Consider the following 14,406-nt stretch of genomic DNA (forward strand, 5'->3'; position numbering starts at 1 on the left):
ATGGACATGACATTTCTCAGTTATGATGAAAGTCCTGTTCAGATTCCTTCATAAGACTGTTTTGGAAGTTTGAAGAAGTAAGGGTGTTTTCTCTGTAGAATGGTTTGTTTCTTTTTAAGTCGTCCTCACCTGTGGTGGATCAAATTGGCATAGCAGTTTGCCAGATCACAATTTGAAGATTTAAAGTCCTTAGAAGTAAATTTACAGATTTTTTAAAAAGTTTTCCCAGACCCCTGATCAGTCAGTGCTATTATTCAGCTATAAAATATAAAATTCTAATTATGTATCATTAAGCAATGTGATTAGACAGTTGGGTTGTTTTTCTCCTGTGAGGATAGCTTGAGCTAACTAATCTGTTAATTCCTTGAGAATTGTTGTCAAAGGCCACAACTTTTCAAGAAATGTTTCTATTAGGTTTGAGTGGTTAGCATATGAATGTAATGGGCTTATGATTCTTTTACCAAGTGAGGAAGTAGATAAAAAGTGTTGTCATTTTATTTGGATACCATTTTGTGTTTCTCTCTTAGTAATTTATAAACAAACATGGATTTCCTTTTGGTTCAAAGCCATTGTCTTCCGTCATGTTTGCATTTCTGAAGCCTATTTCAAATTGGGGAAACTCCTGTCATCAGACTACTTTTGATAGACTTCGTCTTGTTGAATTTGAACTAGTCAGTGAGATCATCATTATCAAAACAGGTCTTTTAAACTTCAGATTTAGGGTTAATCTGTGATTAGAGAACTCCTAAAATTTTGGGAAAGAACTATAGTAAATGCTTTAATTCGTAAAAACCTACTTTCAGAAACGACTTTGTTCCATTTTCGTATGGTTATGTTTTTTATACATTTTTTAATTCTTAGTTTTTTTGTTTGTTTTGTTTTTTACCGTTGGTCTTTTCTGTCTCTTTCATCCTATTAATCCAGGGGATAGACCCTCTTCTCGTGTACCTTTAGCTAGTCAGACACACGATATCGTTAAAAGACGTTAAGTCCTTTGTGTTCTAAATCTTTTAAGGAGATCAGTGTGTTCATGTGTATATCGTAACACCTTCCCTGTATAAACTGGAGGTCGCTCACTCGCTGCGCCACTCTAAGAACATAAAACTAATCCTTTATGTCACGTACTTCCAGAGATGCTTCCGAACCGTGAATGAATGTGTAATTTGGGAATAACATAACTAAATGTCGTACCTTCATGTCGTGCCTTCATATTAGTGTTTTGATTTTTTTAAACTATCATGATTGTTTACAAGTTTCTTTCTCTCGTTCTGCTTGATTTCCCCTCGTCTGTTTCTCTCCAGGAAGTAGACCAGGTTGATCAGGTAGGATGCGCTGCTGGGAACTGGTCCTGGCTGTGTCGGCTTAGCTGAGTTTCTCGCGCTGCTTCCATGTCAAAACACAACACTCCAGCAAGCGGACTGGGCGGTTCATAACACTCATTCAGCAACTGAAACATGCAGTACTAAATCCTTTTCTGACTGTGCAACCTTTATCAGCATTTCATAATTTCTGCTTAATGCACTCAGTGTGGATATGAAATGACAAAAGTTCTGTTTCTCCTCTCTCTCGTTTATCCTTGGTTCCTATTCTTTGGATCTCATCTGAAGTTGCCTGGCCTGCACATGTGGTCGGGAGATGATGTGATAGATCAGTACTTGATACTGAGTTGCTCGGCATCTCAGCCAGCGACTGCGAGTATCAGGGTGGCTGTGGGTAACCATGGATAGATGCGTGTGTACTTCACAGATTACCAGATAAAGCACGATCTCCAATTGGGTGTTGTATGATTTGGTATCTCTGTTTTTGCACTGATTCTGTAAATTGTAGCTAATCGGATCCATGTATCCCAAGAAGAGGTTGCAATTCCATTGCTATATATGTATCCAAATTCTTTTGCAAATATCTGGTATCTGTGGTAAATACCTTGGTGAAAACGGGAAGGTACTGGTCTATCTTCAGCAGCTTTTCAAGAGCATTCCTTTTTATTTTCATTCTTTTTTTTTTTTTTTTTTTTTTTTTGTCTTGGGGTTGCTTATAGGAATGTGTTCTATCTACAGAAACAGAAGAATATCGCAGGGGCGCTTGCTTTCTGGATGGCCAACGCATCTGAGCTTCTCAACTTCATTAAGCAGGACCGAGATCTTAGTCGAATCACATTGGACGCCCAAGATGTTTTAGCACACTTGGTTCAAATGGCGTTTAAGTAAGGAACACGTTCTTGGAGATTACACTATTCCGTAGAGAGTTTTTAAAGGTTTTTATTTACCCTAACTGGAGATGAATATCAAGAAGCATAAATACATGCCAGATGTGTTGATTTAGTAAAATGAAGTTATTGAGCTATGTTTCAAGAATCCTGAGAGTAAAACTATATTTTAAATGGAAAATGTTACGGAACGTGTAAACTGTTTCGTCTGTGATGCCCTGTCTGACAATGGCAGTGCATCCTGCTGAGGTTATTAAAATTGTTCACATATTTTCAGATATCTGGTTCATTGTCTTCAGTCAGAACTGAATAACTACATGCCGGCTTTTCTGGATGACCCTGAAGAGAACAGTCTACAAAGACCAAAAATAGGTTAGAATATTGTTTTCTCCCTTCTTCCTCTATCCCTCCTTCTCCCTGCCTCTGCTTCCTTCTTCTCTCCTTCTTGTTTAACTTTATTTTAATACTTAATATACACAAGAGGAAGGTATCTTAATATACACAAGAGGAAGGTATCTTAAAAATAAATGAGATGACCTATTTGATTTGGCATTCTTTAAGAAGTTGTAACTACCATCTGTTTGACTTAAGACTAGCTCTCACTGTGCATCTGGTAGAGGCCATAGGACCTCTTCCCGTAGGTCCCAGTGGACCCCAGAGAGCAGCCATGTTTGCTGGTATTGAGACCTAAAGAGGCCAGAGTGTGGCAACACCTGACACCAGCTGTGTGTTGTGATTTGCTATAATCTCAGAGCTGCTGCTGCTCAGTGATTGCGTGGACATTTTCGGGGGCAAGCCGTTACCCTGCCATTGCTCAGCAAGACCCTCCCCCAGAGAGTTGACATGGGTCCAAGCCACAGGGGTCTCTGAAGTATGGAGTTTTGCTTTTTCTTTCTTTCTTTTTTTTTTTTTTTTAATACATGAAATTTATTGTCAAATTGGTTTCCATACAACACCCAGTGCTCATCCCAAAAGGTGCCCTCCTCACTACCCATCACCCACCCTCCCCTCCCTCCCCCCCCTCCCCCGCATCAACCCTCAGTTTGTTCTCAGTTTAAGAGTCTCTTATGCTTTGGCTGTCTCCCACTCTAACCTTTTTTTTTTTTTTTTCCTTCCCCTCCCCATGGGTTTCTGTTAAGTTTCTCAGGATCCACATAAGAGTGAAAACATATGGTATCTGTCTGTCTCTGTATGGCTTATTTCACTTAGCATAACACTCTTCAGTTCCGTCCACGTTGCTACAAAGGACCATATTTCATTCTTTCTCATTGCCGCGTAGTACTCCATTGTGTATATAAACCACAATTTCTTTATCCATTCATCAGTTGATGGACATTTAGGCTCTTTCCATAATTTGGCTATTGTTGAGAGTGCTGCTATAAACATTGGGGTACAAGTGCCCCTATGCATCAGCACTCCTGTATCCCTTGGGTAAATTCCTAGCAGTGCTACTGCTGGGTCATAGGATAGGTCTATTTTTAATTTTTTGAGGAACCTCCACACTGTTTTCCAGAGTGGCTGCACCAGTTTGCATTCCCACCAACAGTGCAAGAGGGTTCCCGTTTCTCCACATCCTCTGCAGCATCTATAGTCTCCTGATTTGTTCATTTTGGCCACTCTGACTGGCGTGAAGTGATGCCTGAGTGTGGTTTTGATTTGTATTTCCCTGATGAAGAGCAACGTTGAGCATCTTTTCATGTGCCTGTTGGCCATCTGGATGTCTTCTTTAGAGAAGTGTCTATTCATGTTTTCTGCCCATTTCTTCACTTGGTTATTTGTTTTTCGGGTGTGGAGTTTGGTGAGCTCTTTGTAGATTTTGTAGAAGTATGGAGTTTTGAAACACAATCCCATCTGAGATGAAACTCTGGAGGGAGGTGCTGCCTGATGAAACTTTGGAAGGGACGGCTTGGACACTGACAGGGTAGAGGCAGGAAGTGGACAGAGGCCTGACCTGAGACAAAGGAGGCGTACTTGATTGCAGGTTGGTGAGAGTGCGAGATTCCTGCACCAGAGACTAGGAGCTGGGTGAAGCCATTTCCACCTCTCCTGATCCACCCCAGAAGCTAAGCTAAGCAGTGGCGTCTAGTGGAGAATGGAGCCATCACACGTACCAACCAAGCACATCCCCCAGAAGACCAGCACAAGTCCCTCCATCTGCTTAGTGTACAGATCATAGAGGGCTTCACAGTTTCAGTTCTAGGGGAAACTGGATGTAACTTCACTTGGTTTTCATTGTTTGCTGGCTCACTTATTTGTTTTCTTTGCTTCTGTTTTTGTTTAAATCTTTTTTTTTTCCCTCATTCTTTTTGTCCTCTTAGGTACAGAAAGAGCAAATTCTTTTTTATTTTTAAAATTTTTTCAATCTATTTTTATTTTCTTTTACGATTTTAAAATTTCTTTTAATTTCCTGACTTTTTTAAACTTTTTTTTTTTCTTTCCTGTCTCTTTTTTCTCTCTTCCATAAAGCTTCTTTCAATAAGCAGACTGAAACACACTTAGGATATAGCTTGCTTTATTTGATTTTTTGTTTTGTTTTGAATTTTTATTTTATAGTTAATTTTTTTCTTCTTGCAAAATGACAAAGATGGAAGAATTCACCCCAAATGAAAGAACAGGAAGAAATGACAGCCGGGGACTTAATCAACATAGATATAAGATGTCTGAACTAGAATTTAAAACCACGATTATAAGAATACTAACTGCGGTTGAAAAACAACATAGAAGACACCAGAGAATCCCTTTCTCAGATAAAAAAAACTAAAATCTCGTCAGGCTGAAATTAAAAATGCTATAACCAAGATGCAATCTTGAATGGCTGCCACAATGGCAAGGATAGACGAAGCAGAGCCGCGAATCAGTGAGGTAGAAGATGAAATTGTGGAAAATAACAAAAATTATGGAAAATAATGAAGCAGAAAAAAAGGGAAATGTAAAAGATGACGATACAAGACTTAGAGAACTTAACAGCTTATTCAAAAGGAATAACATTCGAATAATCCTAGAGGTCTCAGAAGATGAAGAGACAGAAAAAAGGTCAGAAGGTCTATGTGAGCAAATTATAGCTGTAAACTTCCCTAACCTGGGGAAGGATACAGACATCAAGATCCAGTAAGCACAGAGAACTCCCATTAGGTTCACCACAAACAAACCGTCACCAAGGTAGATCATAGTCAAATTCACAATATACACAGACAAGGAAAGAATTATGAAAGCAGCAAGGGGAAAAAAAAGGTCCTTAACCTACAGGGGAAGACAAATCAAGTTCACAGCAGATCTGTCCACAGATACTTGGCAAGCCAGAAAGGAGTGGCAGGATATATTCAACGTGCTGAATCTGAAAAATACGCAGCCAAGAGTTTTATATCCATCAAGGCTGTCATTCAGAATAGGAGAAAGAGTTTTCTAGACAAAAACTAAAGGAGTTTGTGACCACTGTCCAGCCCTGCAGGAAATATTAAGGGGGACTATTTGGAGAAAAGACAAAAGACCAAAAGCAACAAAGACTAGAAAGGACCAGAGAACATCACCAGAAACACCTAGCTCTACAGGCGGCACTACATGGCACTAAATTCATGGCACTAAATACATGGCACTAAATTCATATCTTTCAATCACTCTAAATGTAAATGGACTAAATACTCCAAAAGACCTAGGATATCAGAAAGGATAAGAAAAGGTCTATCTGTATGCTGCCTACAAGACTTATTTTAGACCTTACGGCACTTGCAGATTTGAAAGTAAGTTTTATATCAGACAAACTAGATTTTACAACAAATATTGTAACGAGATGAACAAGGGCATTATAACTAAAGAGTGTATCTACCAAGAAGATCTAACAATTGTAAATATGCGCCCAACTTGGAAGCACCCAAATATATATATCAATGAATCATGAACATAAATTCATTGACAATAATACCATAATAATAGGGGACTTCAGCACCCCACTTACAGCAATGGACAGATTAAGCAAAAAATCAACAAGGAAATGATGGCTTTGAATGACTTGACCAGATGGACTTAACAGATCTATTCAGAACACATCATCCTAAAGCAGCATTTCATTCTACACATTCTTGAGTACACATGGAACATTCTCCAGAATAGATCACATACTGGTCACAAATCAGCCCTCAATAAGTACCAAAAGATTGAGATCATACCTTGAATGTTTTCACACCACAACACTATGAAACTAGAAATCAACCACAAGAAAAAAATTGGAAAGACCACAAATACTTGGGAGATTAAAGAATCTCCTACTAAAGAATGAATGGGTTAACCAAGAAATTAAAGTGGAAATTAAAAAGTGATGGAAGCCAATGAAAATGAAAACTCAACAGCGAAGGCTGTCATAAGAGGGAAATATATAGCCATCCAGGCCTTCCTAAAGAAGGAAGAAATGTCTCAAATACACAACCTAACCTTATACTTAAAAGAGCTGGAAAAAGAATGGCAAAGCCTAAAACCAGCCGAAGAAGCAAAATAAAGATTAGAGCAAAAATCAGCTATCTTGAAATCAGAACAGTAGAAGAGATCAATGAAACCAGGAGCTGATTCTTTGAAAGAAGTAACAAAATTGATAAACTGTATCCAGATTTATCAGAAAAGTAAAGGATGCAAATAAATAAAATCACGAATGAAAGAGGAGAGATCACAACCTACACCACAAAAACACAACGATAAGAGAACATTGTGAGCAATTGTATGCCAACAAATTGGGCAATCTGGAAGAAATGGACAAGTTCCTAGAAACATATACACTACCAAAACTGAAACAGGAAGAAATAGAAAGTTTGAGCAGATCCATGACCATTAAAGAAATAGAATCAGTAATCAAAACTCCCAACAAACAACAGTCCAGGGCCAGGTGGTTTTCCAGGGTAATTCTATCATTTAAAGAAGACTTAACACCTATTCTTTTGAAACTATTCCAAAAAACAGAAACAGAAGGAAAACCTCCAAACTCATTCTATGAGTCCAACATTGCCTTGATTCCAAGAGCAGACAGAGACCCCACTAAAAAGAACTACAGACCAATTTCCCTCATGAACACAGATGCAAAAATTCTCATACAAGATACTAGCAAACCAAATCCAACAACACATAAAAAGAATTATTCACCATGAGCAAGTGGGATTTATTCCTGGGCTGCAAGGCTGGTTTAATATCCACAAATCAATCAATGTGATACATCACATTAATAAAGGAGAAGAACCACAGGATCCTCTTAATAGATACAGAGAAAGCATTTGACAAAATACAGCATTCTTTCTTGATAAAAAAAACTATCAAAGGGATAGAAGGAACACACCTCAAGATCATAAAGGTCTCATATGGAAGACCCACAGCTAATATCCTCATGGGGCAAAAACAGAGTTTTCCCCCTAAGGTCAGGAGCACAACAACAATGTCCACTCCCACCACTATTATTCAGCACAGTGTTGGAAGTCCTTGCCTCAGCAATCAGACAACAAAAAGAAAAGGGGTTCAAATTGGCAAGGAAGAAATAAAACTCTTTGCAGAAGACCTGATACTCTGTGAAAAACCCAAAGACTCCACCAAAAAACTGCTGGAACTGATACATGAATTCAGCAAAGTTGCAGTGTGTAATATCAGCATACAGAAACCTGTTGCATTTCTATACAGCAATGAGGAAGCAGCAGAAAGAGAATCAAGAAATTGATCCCATTTACAATTGTATCAAAACCCATAAAGTACCTAAGAATAAACTTAACCAAAGAGGTAAAAGATCTATGCACTGAAAACTACAGAGAGCTTATAAAAGAAATCAAGGACACAAATGGAAAAACATTCCATGCTCATGGATTGGAAGAACAAACGTTGTTAAAATGTTGATACTACCCAAAGCAATCTATATGTTCAGTGCAATCCCTATCAAAATAACAACAGCATTCTTCACAGAGCTAGAACAAACAATTATAAAATTTGTATGAAACCAGAAAAGACCCCGAATAGTCAAAACCAAAGCTATAGGCATCACGGTTCCGGACTTCAACCTGTATTACAAAGCTTTAATCATCAAGACAATATGGTACTGGCACAAAAACAGACACACAGTTCAATGGAACAGAATAGAGAATCTAGAAATGGACCCACAAACATATGGCCAGATAATCTTAAAGCAATAAAGAATATTCAGTGGAAAAAAAGACTTTCTTCAGCAAATGGTATTGGGAAAACTGGACAGCAACCTGCGCAAGAATGAACCGGGACCACTGTCTTGCACCATACACAAAAGCTCAAAATGGGTGAAAGACCTAAAATTAAGCCCAGAAACCATCAGAATCCTAGTGGAGAAAACAGGCAACAACCTCTTTGATCTCGCCTGCAGGCAACTTACTTGACATGTCTCCAGAGACATGGGAAACAAAAGCAAAAGTGAACTATAGGGACGTCATCAAGAGAAAAAGCTTCTGCACCACAAAGGAAACAATCAACAAAACTAAAAGGTAGCCTACAGAATAGGAGAACATATTTGTAAATGACATATTGGATAAAAGGTTATTATCAAAAATCTGTGAAGAACTTAACACCGCTCCCCCCCCCCCCAAAACTAATCAGTAAAGAAATGGGCAAAAGACATGAACAGACACTTTTCCAAAGAAGACCTCCAGGTGGCTAACAGACACATGAAAACATGTTCAACCTCACTCATCATCAGGGAAATACAAACCAAAACCACAGTGAGATACCACCTCACGCCTGTCAGAATGGCTAATATTAACAACTCAGGCAACAACAGATGCTGGCAAGGATGTGGAGAAAGGGGAACCCTTTTGCACTGTTGGTGGGAATGCACACTGGTGTGGCACTCTGGAAAACAGTGTGGAGCTTCCTCGAAAAATTAAAAATAGAACTACCCTATAACCCAGCAATTGTACTACTAGGTATTTATCCAAAGGACACAAAAACGCTGATTCGAAGGGGCCCATGCATCCCAATGTTTATAGCAGTGCTATCAACAATAACCAAAGTATGGAAAGAGCCTAAATTTCCATCAACTGAGGAACGGGTAAAGATGATGTGGTATCTCGGGGCACCTGGGTGGCTCAGTCGGTTAAGCGGCCGACTTTGGCTCAGGTCATGATCTCGCGGTCCGTGAGTTCGAGCCCCGCATCGGGCTCTGCTGACAGCTCAAAGCCTGGAGCCTGTTTCAGATTCTGTGTCTCCCTCTCTCTGACCCCCCCCTCCCCAGTTCATGCTCTCTCTGTCTCAAAAATAAATAAACGTTAAAAAAAAAATAATAAAAAAAAAGGATGTATCTGTATACAATGGAATATTACTCGATGATGAGAAAGAATGATGTCTTGCTACTTGCAACAACGTGGATGGAACTAGAGTGTATTATGCTACACAGAATAAGTCAGTGAAAGACAAATATGATTTCCCTAGTGGAATTTAAGAAACACAACAGATGAACATAGGGGAAGGGAAGGCAAAATAAGATACAACCAGAGAAGGAGACAAATTAGACTCTTAAACACAGAGAACAGACTGAGGGTTGCTGGAGTGGAGGTGGGTGGGCGGGATGGACTAGATGGGTGATGGGCATCGAGGAGGGCACTTGTTGGCATGAGCACGGGGTGTTATATGTGACTGTTTTTCAAAAAGTCTCTTAGGGTGAACTCAAGTGTAGTTAACACCTGTGTGGGTGTGACTCCTTCCTGTTTGAATAGATTGGTATCTTCAACATGACTAAATTGGTATTATTACCGTAATCGCTGTCTTCTCAAGTGCACCGTTGATTCACAGACTCGTCTTTTCATCCCGTATCTCTGCACAGATGACGTCTTGCACACGCTCACGGGAGCGATGGCGCTGCTGAGGCGCTGCAGGGTCAATGCTGCTCTGACCATCCAGCTTTTCTCTCAGCTCTTCCACTTCATCAACATGTGGCTCTTCAACAGATTGGTGACCGACCCCGAGTCGGGACTGTGCTCTCACTATTGGGGGGCGATCATCCGCCAGCAGCTGGGGCACGTGGAAGCCTGGGCAGAGAAGCAGGGATTAGAGCTGGCGGCCGACTGTCACCTGAGCCGGATAGTGCAGGTGGGCTGAACCGAGTCTCCTCGCGCAGGTTCATGGACGTCGTTACGAGTGTGTCTCATTCCGTGCGGGGTGAGAACTTGGGTTCGGCACGGCCTCCATAGCCCCCGTTGGGGTTTTTCACGTGCTGTGCTGGTGTGTCTGGGTCGCTGTAACAGGATACCCCAAGTTCGGTGCTTAGACCACAGACACGGTCTCACGGTTGTTGACGCCAGAAGTCCAAGACCAAGGTGTCGGCAAGGTGGTTCTCTGCCTTCATCTTCAGGGTGTTTTCCCTCTGTGCGTGTGTGTCTCAGATGTGCACTGTTTGTAAGGACACCAGTCGCGTTAGACCTGCCGCCCTCACTTCCTTCCACCATGACCCCATCTCCAAGTAAGGCCCCATTCTGACGTAACGGGGTGAGGACTGCAGCGTATGAACTTTAGGGGCCACAGTTCAGCCCATAACAGGTTGTAACCAGTAGCATAGATGTCGTTCAGAGGTTCTTTTTACTGAGACCAGTAGGTGTATTTCATAAAAGTCCTTCCTGAAAGGTGGATTCCAGCCAAAGACTGGGTAATAATTTGCTCTTCATCACGTGGAGCCGGGAGAGCACAAAGCAAAAACCCATAGTAGACGTACGGAAGGTAAAGAGAAGGGTCTGAGCGTAGCACTTGGCAGTCCCCACCTCCCAAAGGACAGGAGCACGAGGAGGAGGACCAAGGCGCACATGACAGTGCGGGCCCGACTCGTTCTCCAGGAGCCCTTGCACGGCCAACGACCAGAAACCACAGCTCCACAATCGAGGGAACGAGGATCCACAACCTCAAACCCAAGACTTTTATCATCACAGAGTATAACTCTGTATTTTTTCTCAATTTCTGAATCTCTTTTAAAGTAATTTAGTACCAAAGGAGGCTGCTACCCTCCTCGCGTGGCGGGAGCTGCTTGTGGGAAAGGTCATTACAGGGAAACTTCATTCAGACCCCAGTAATTGGTCATCGGACTAGTTACGTAAACTTTTAAGCTTCTCAGAATTTTTTAAAAGTTTTGTGAACATAAAGAATTGAACGTCATTTACGCTTCTGTATTTTAGTAAAATATAAATGTATATATGTTTCAGTAAAATTATGAGGCTATCTAAACCCTTACTAGACCATGTTTTTCAGCTCAGTTCAATGTCAATAGAAGTGTGTTTACTTAAAAAGATTCTGCGTTTCAAAATGAAATTAGCAAGTTCTTACCGTTTTAAGCATTACATACAGGGGAACGGTTGTGAACTATTCCTGAATCGTATCTCCTGTTACTCTTCCAACCAGGCGACCACTTTGCTCACCATGGATAAATATGCTCCTGAGGACACCCCAAATATCAACAGCACCTGCTTTAAGTTAAATTCACTGCAGCTGCAGGCCTTGCTACAGAATTACCACTGTGCGCCCGATGAGCCCTTCATCCCCACGGTGAGTGAGGCGCCGTTAGCCACACGGCACGACACACGTTTGCGTAGGGAAATTCCAGTTAGGGGGCTTTTAATAGTTATCTTTTTTCTTTAACAAATAAGCTAATATGCTTAATCATCTCATAAGATCATTTTTGTTGGTGTAGCTGTTAGGGTTTAGTACAAGAAGTAGAAACTAGGGGCTCCTGGCTGGCTCAGCCGGTTAAGTGTTCCTCTGGATTTCGGCTCAGGTCGTGATCTCACGGTTGGTGGGTTTCAGCCCTGTGTTGGGCTCTGCACTGACAGTGTGGAGCCTGCTTGGGATTCTCTCTCTCCCTCTCCCTCTCTGCCCCTGCCCCACTCGCTCTTGCTTTCAAAATAAATAAAATAAATGTTAAAAAAAAAAAACAAAATAGAAACTCCACAAGCATTTAGAGTAGGGAGGGATTTAATTCAGGGAATTAGGTTCTTGGAAAGACGTTGAAAGGACGGAGGGAGGAAGACGGCAGGTGCTGTGGTCACAGCCGAACCCCGTCTGCTCGCCGCAGGCCTCCTGAGAGGGGCAGTTCTTGGGGGGGACGTGCCCACCTGTGGGACTGGGTTGATCAAGCCAAGGAAGGACTCGAACAGAGTAGCCCAGGGTGGGAAACCCACAGGTGCCGGCCAACACACGGCACGTGGGAGCGCGGTGCAGCCACCCCGTTCACAGGGGACATAGTGGCTGCGGATACAGTGCGCCACCACCTGTCCGGGTTCCAGAGAAGACAGGCACGTCTGTGGCGGCACGGGCCCGGGAGGCTGATCCTGGGCGCGGAAGGGGGGGGGGGGGGGGGCGGTTGAGGCGGGGGGCTTCTACGGGGAGGCCTCTGCTCCATGAGCCGGTGCACTTCTCCACGGAGCTGCCTAGTGAGGGGCTGGGACCTTCCCTCTGTCGGCTGCGAGTGCGTGGTTTTATCCTGTTCACACTCACCCTTGTGTGAGCCTTTCCTGTCATTAAACGTTCTGAAAAAATTGGGCTGTTAGCAAGTGGATATGAAAAAATTGCAAGGAGAAAATGATTACCCTTGAAAAGGGGAACAGACATTTCCTGTTCACATGTTAAAGTGTGTGCCCCGTCGACGTTCCATTGCTCTGCGAACCGGTGGTGTGCAAATCGATACGTTCACCCTCCCTCCGCGGCCCTGCCGGAGCGTGTAGCCACGCGAGCGACAGAACTTCTTGGGACGGTTGGCCCGCCGCACCCGTGGCGTGTCTTCTTAACTCGTGCCTCCCTTTCCCCCCCAGGACCTGATAGAGAGCGTCGTGGCCGTGGCCGAAAACACGGCCGACGAGCTGGCGCGCAGCGATGGGCGGGAGGTGCAGCTACAAGAGGACCCTGATCTGCAGCTGCCTTTTCTTCTGCCGGAAGACGGCTATTCTTGTGACGTCGTCAGGAACGTTCCAAACGGTTTACAAGAATTTCTGGACCCTCTGTGCCAGAGAGGTGAGTCGCCTTTGCTGCGCCTGCGGTCTGCGCCGCGGCCCGGGTCCAAGCGAGAGCTGGCCGTGCCGCGTCCTCGCGTGCGGTCCCCCGCATCGTGCACCCAGCCCGTGCTTTCCGAGAAGGCCGCGTTCTGGGGCTCGGGAGGGAGCGCTCCACGGCGACAAGGGGTCGGAAACGTGCAGCCGCCAAGGGCACTTACTGTGCACGCTCGGGGTCACGGCCACACGTCTGCTGGGCTGGTGGGAAGGGCTTTTGGTTGCTCCTCCCTTGGTTTCTCGTGGGCCTGGAACGGAATCGTCCCCGGGGGGTGACGCGGCAGACGTGTCGGGGCGGCACCGGGTCTGGAATCGGACGGTCTGAGGCGTGACCTCAGCCTCGTCACCTGTGACTTCCCCTCTGTGAAACGGACACACGGATGGCGTGCCCCTCGTGGGATTGTCGTGAGGACCGAGCAGGCCCTCAGTGGCAGAGTGAGCCTCCGGCGTGGCCGCTGCCGTCACCGTGCCCGGTGCCCGCGGGGGCCTGCCACGTGCTTGTTGGCCGGGCTCCAGCCTGTCTCGTCTCCGGGCGGCGGGCGTCCCTGGTTTGATCCTGGGCCTTTTTACGTATTGTTGGTGCGTGTGGATAAAAATGCCACACTTAGACCTGAAGCGTGAACTTTTAAATTAGGCCAAGTTGCAGTCCCAGTCTGCTGCCTTATTTTGTACCGCGGGGCTCAGATGAGTAGAAAGATAGATTCGAAATTCGGGAGTTCGTTTAAACAGAAACACCAATAGCAAAGTTAAGGTTTTGTGTCCGTCAGTATATCGATGTAGCGTGATTTGTAATCTCACCGAATATTCCACTTGCTGCAATCCATAGATTCTCCTTTTTTTAAAGATCTTTGACGGTTTAAAATTTTTTCACTTCACAAAGGCTGCTGCTTGTAACGGAAGGGTTACGTGCTTCTACATCCCCCAGCAAATGTGGCTGGAGCCTCCCCTCCCCCCCAGGGATGGTGACCGGGGGCTCGGGGAGGCGGAGGCGAGGCGGCCCGTGCCGCTTGAAGGAACCTCGTGGGAAGGATGAAGGGGCAGGCACGGAGCCTGTGTGAGCGGGGCAGGAGGGGGTCCGGGCCGCAGCATGCGGCTAAGAAAGCTGCGGTCGAGATTGGGACTCTCGGGGCCACGGCTCCTGTCAGGGGGACCCCACGTCCCGGCAGACTGGGGCTGAGCTGGTCTCTGGCA

General features: G+C 44.0%; 1 protein-coding gene across 1 annotated transcript in view; it reads left to right on the forward strand.

Annotated features, from left to right (window-relative positions):
- The window catches only part of AFDN (afadin, adherens junction formation factor), a 139,040-nt gene that overhangs the window by 80,924 nt on the left and 43,710 nt on the right, over window positions 1-14,406 (forward strand). The window contains 6 exon segments of the mRNA XM_042987541.1: window positions 1,302-1,322; window positions 2,058-2,203; window positions 2,484-2,578; window positions 10,014-10,279; window positions 11,576-11,719; window positions 12,982-13,180. Of these exon segments, the coding sequence (XP_042843475.1) occupies window positions 1,302-1,322; window positions 2,058-2,203; window positions 2,484-2,578; window positions 10,014-10,279; window positions 11,576-11,719; window positions 12,982-13,180 (871 nt within the window).

Source organism: Panthera tigris, chromosome B2, assembly GCF_018350195.1.
Source record: "Panthera tigris isolate Pti1 chromosome B2, P.tigris_Pti1_mat1.1, whole genome shotgun sequence".
NCBI lineage: Eukaryota > Metazoa > Chordata > Mammalia > Carnivora > Felidae > Panthera > Panthera tigris.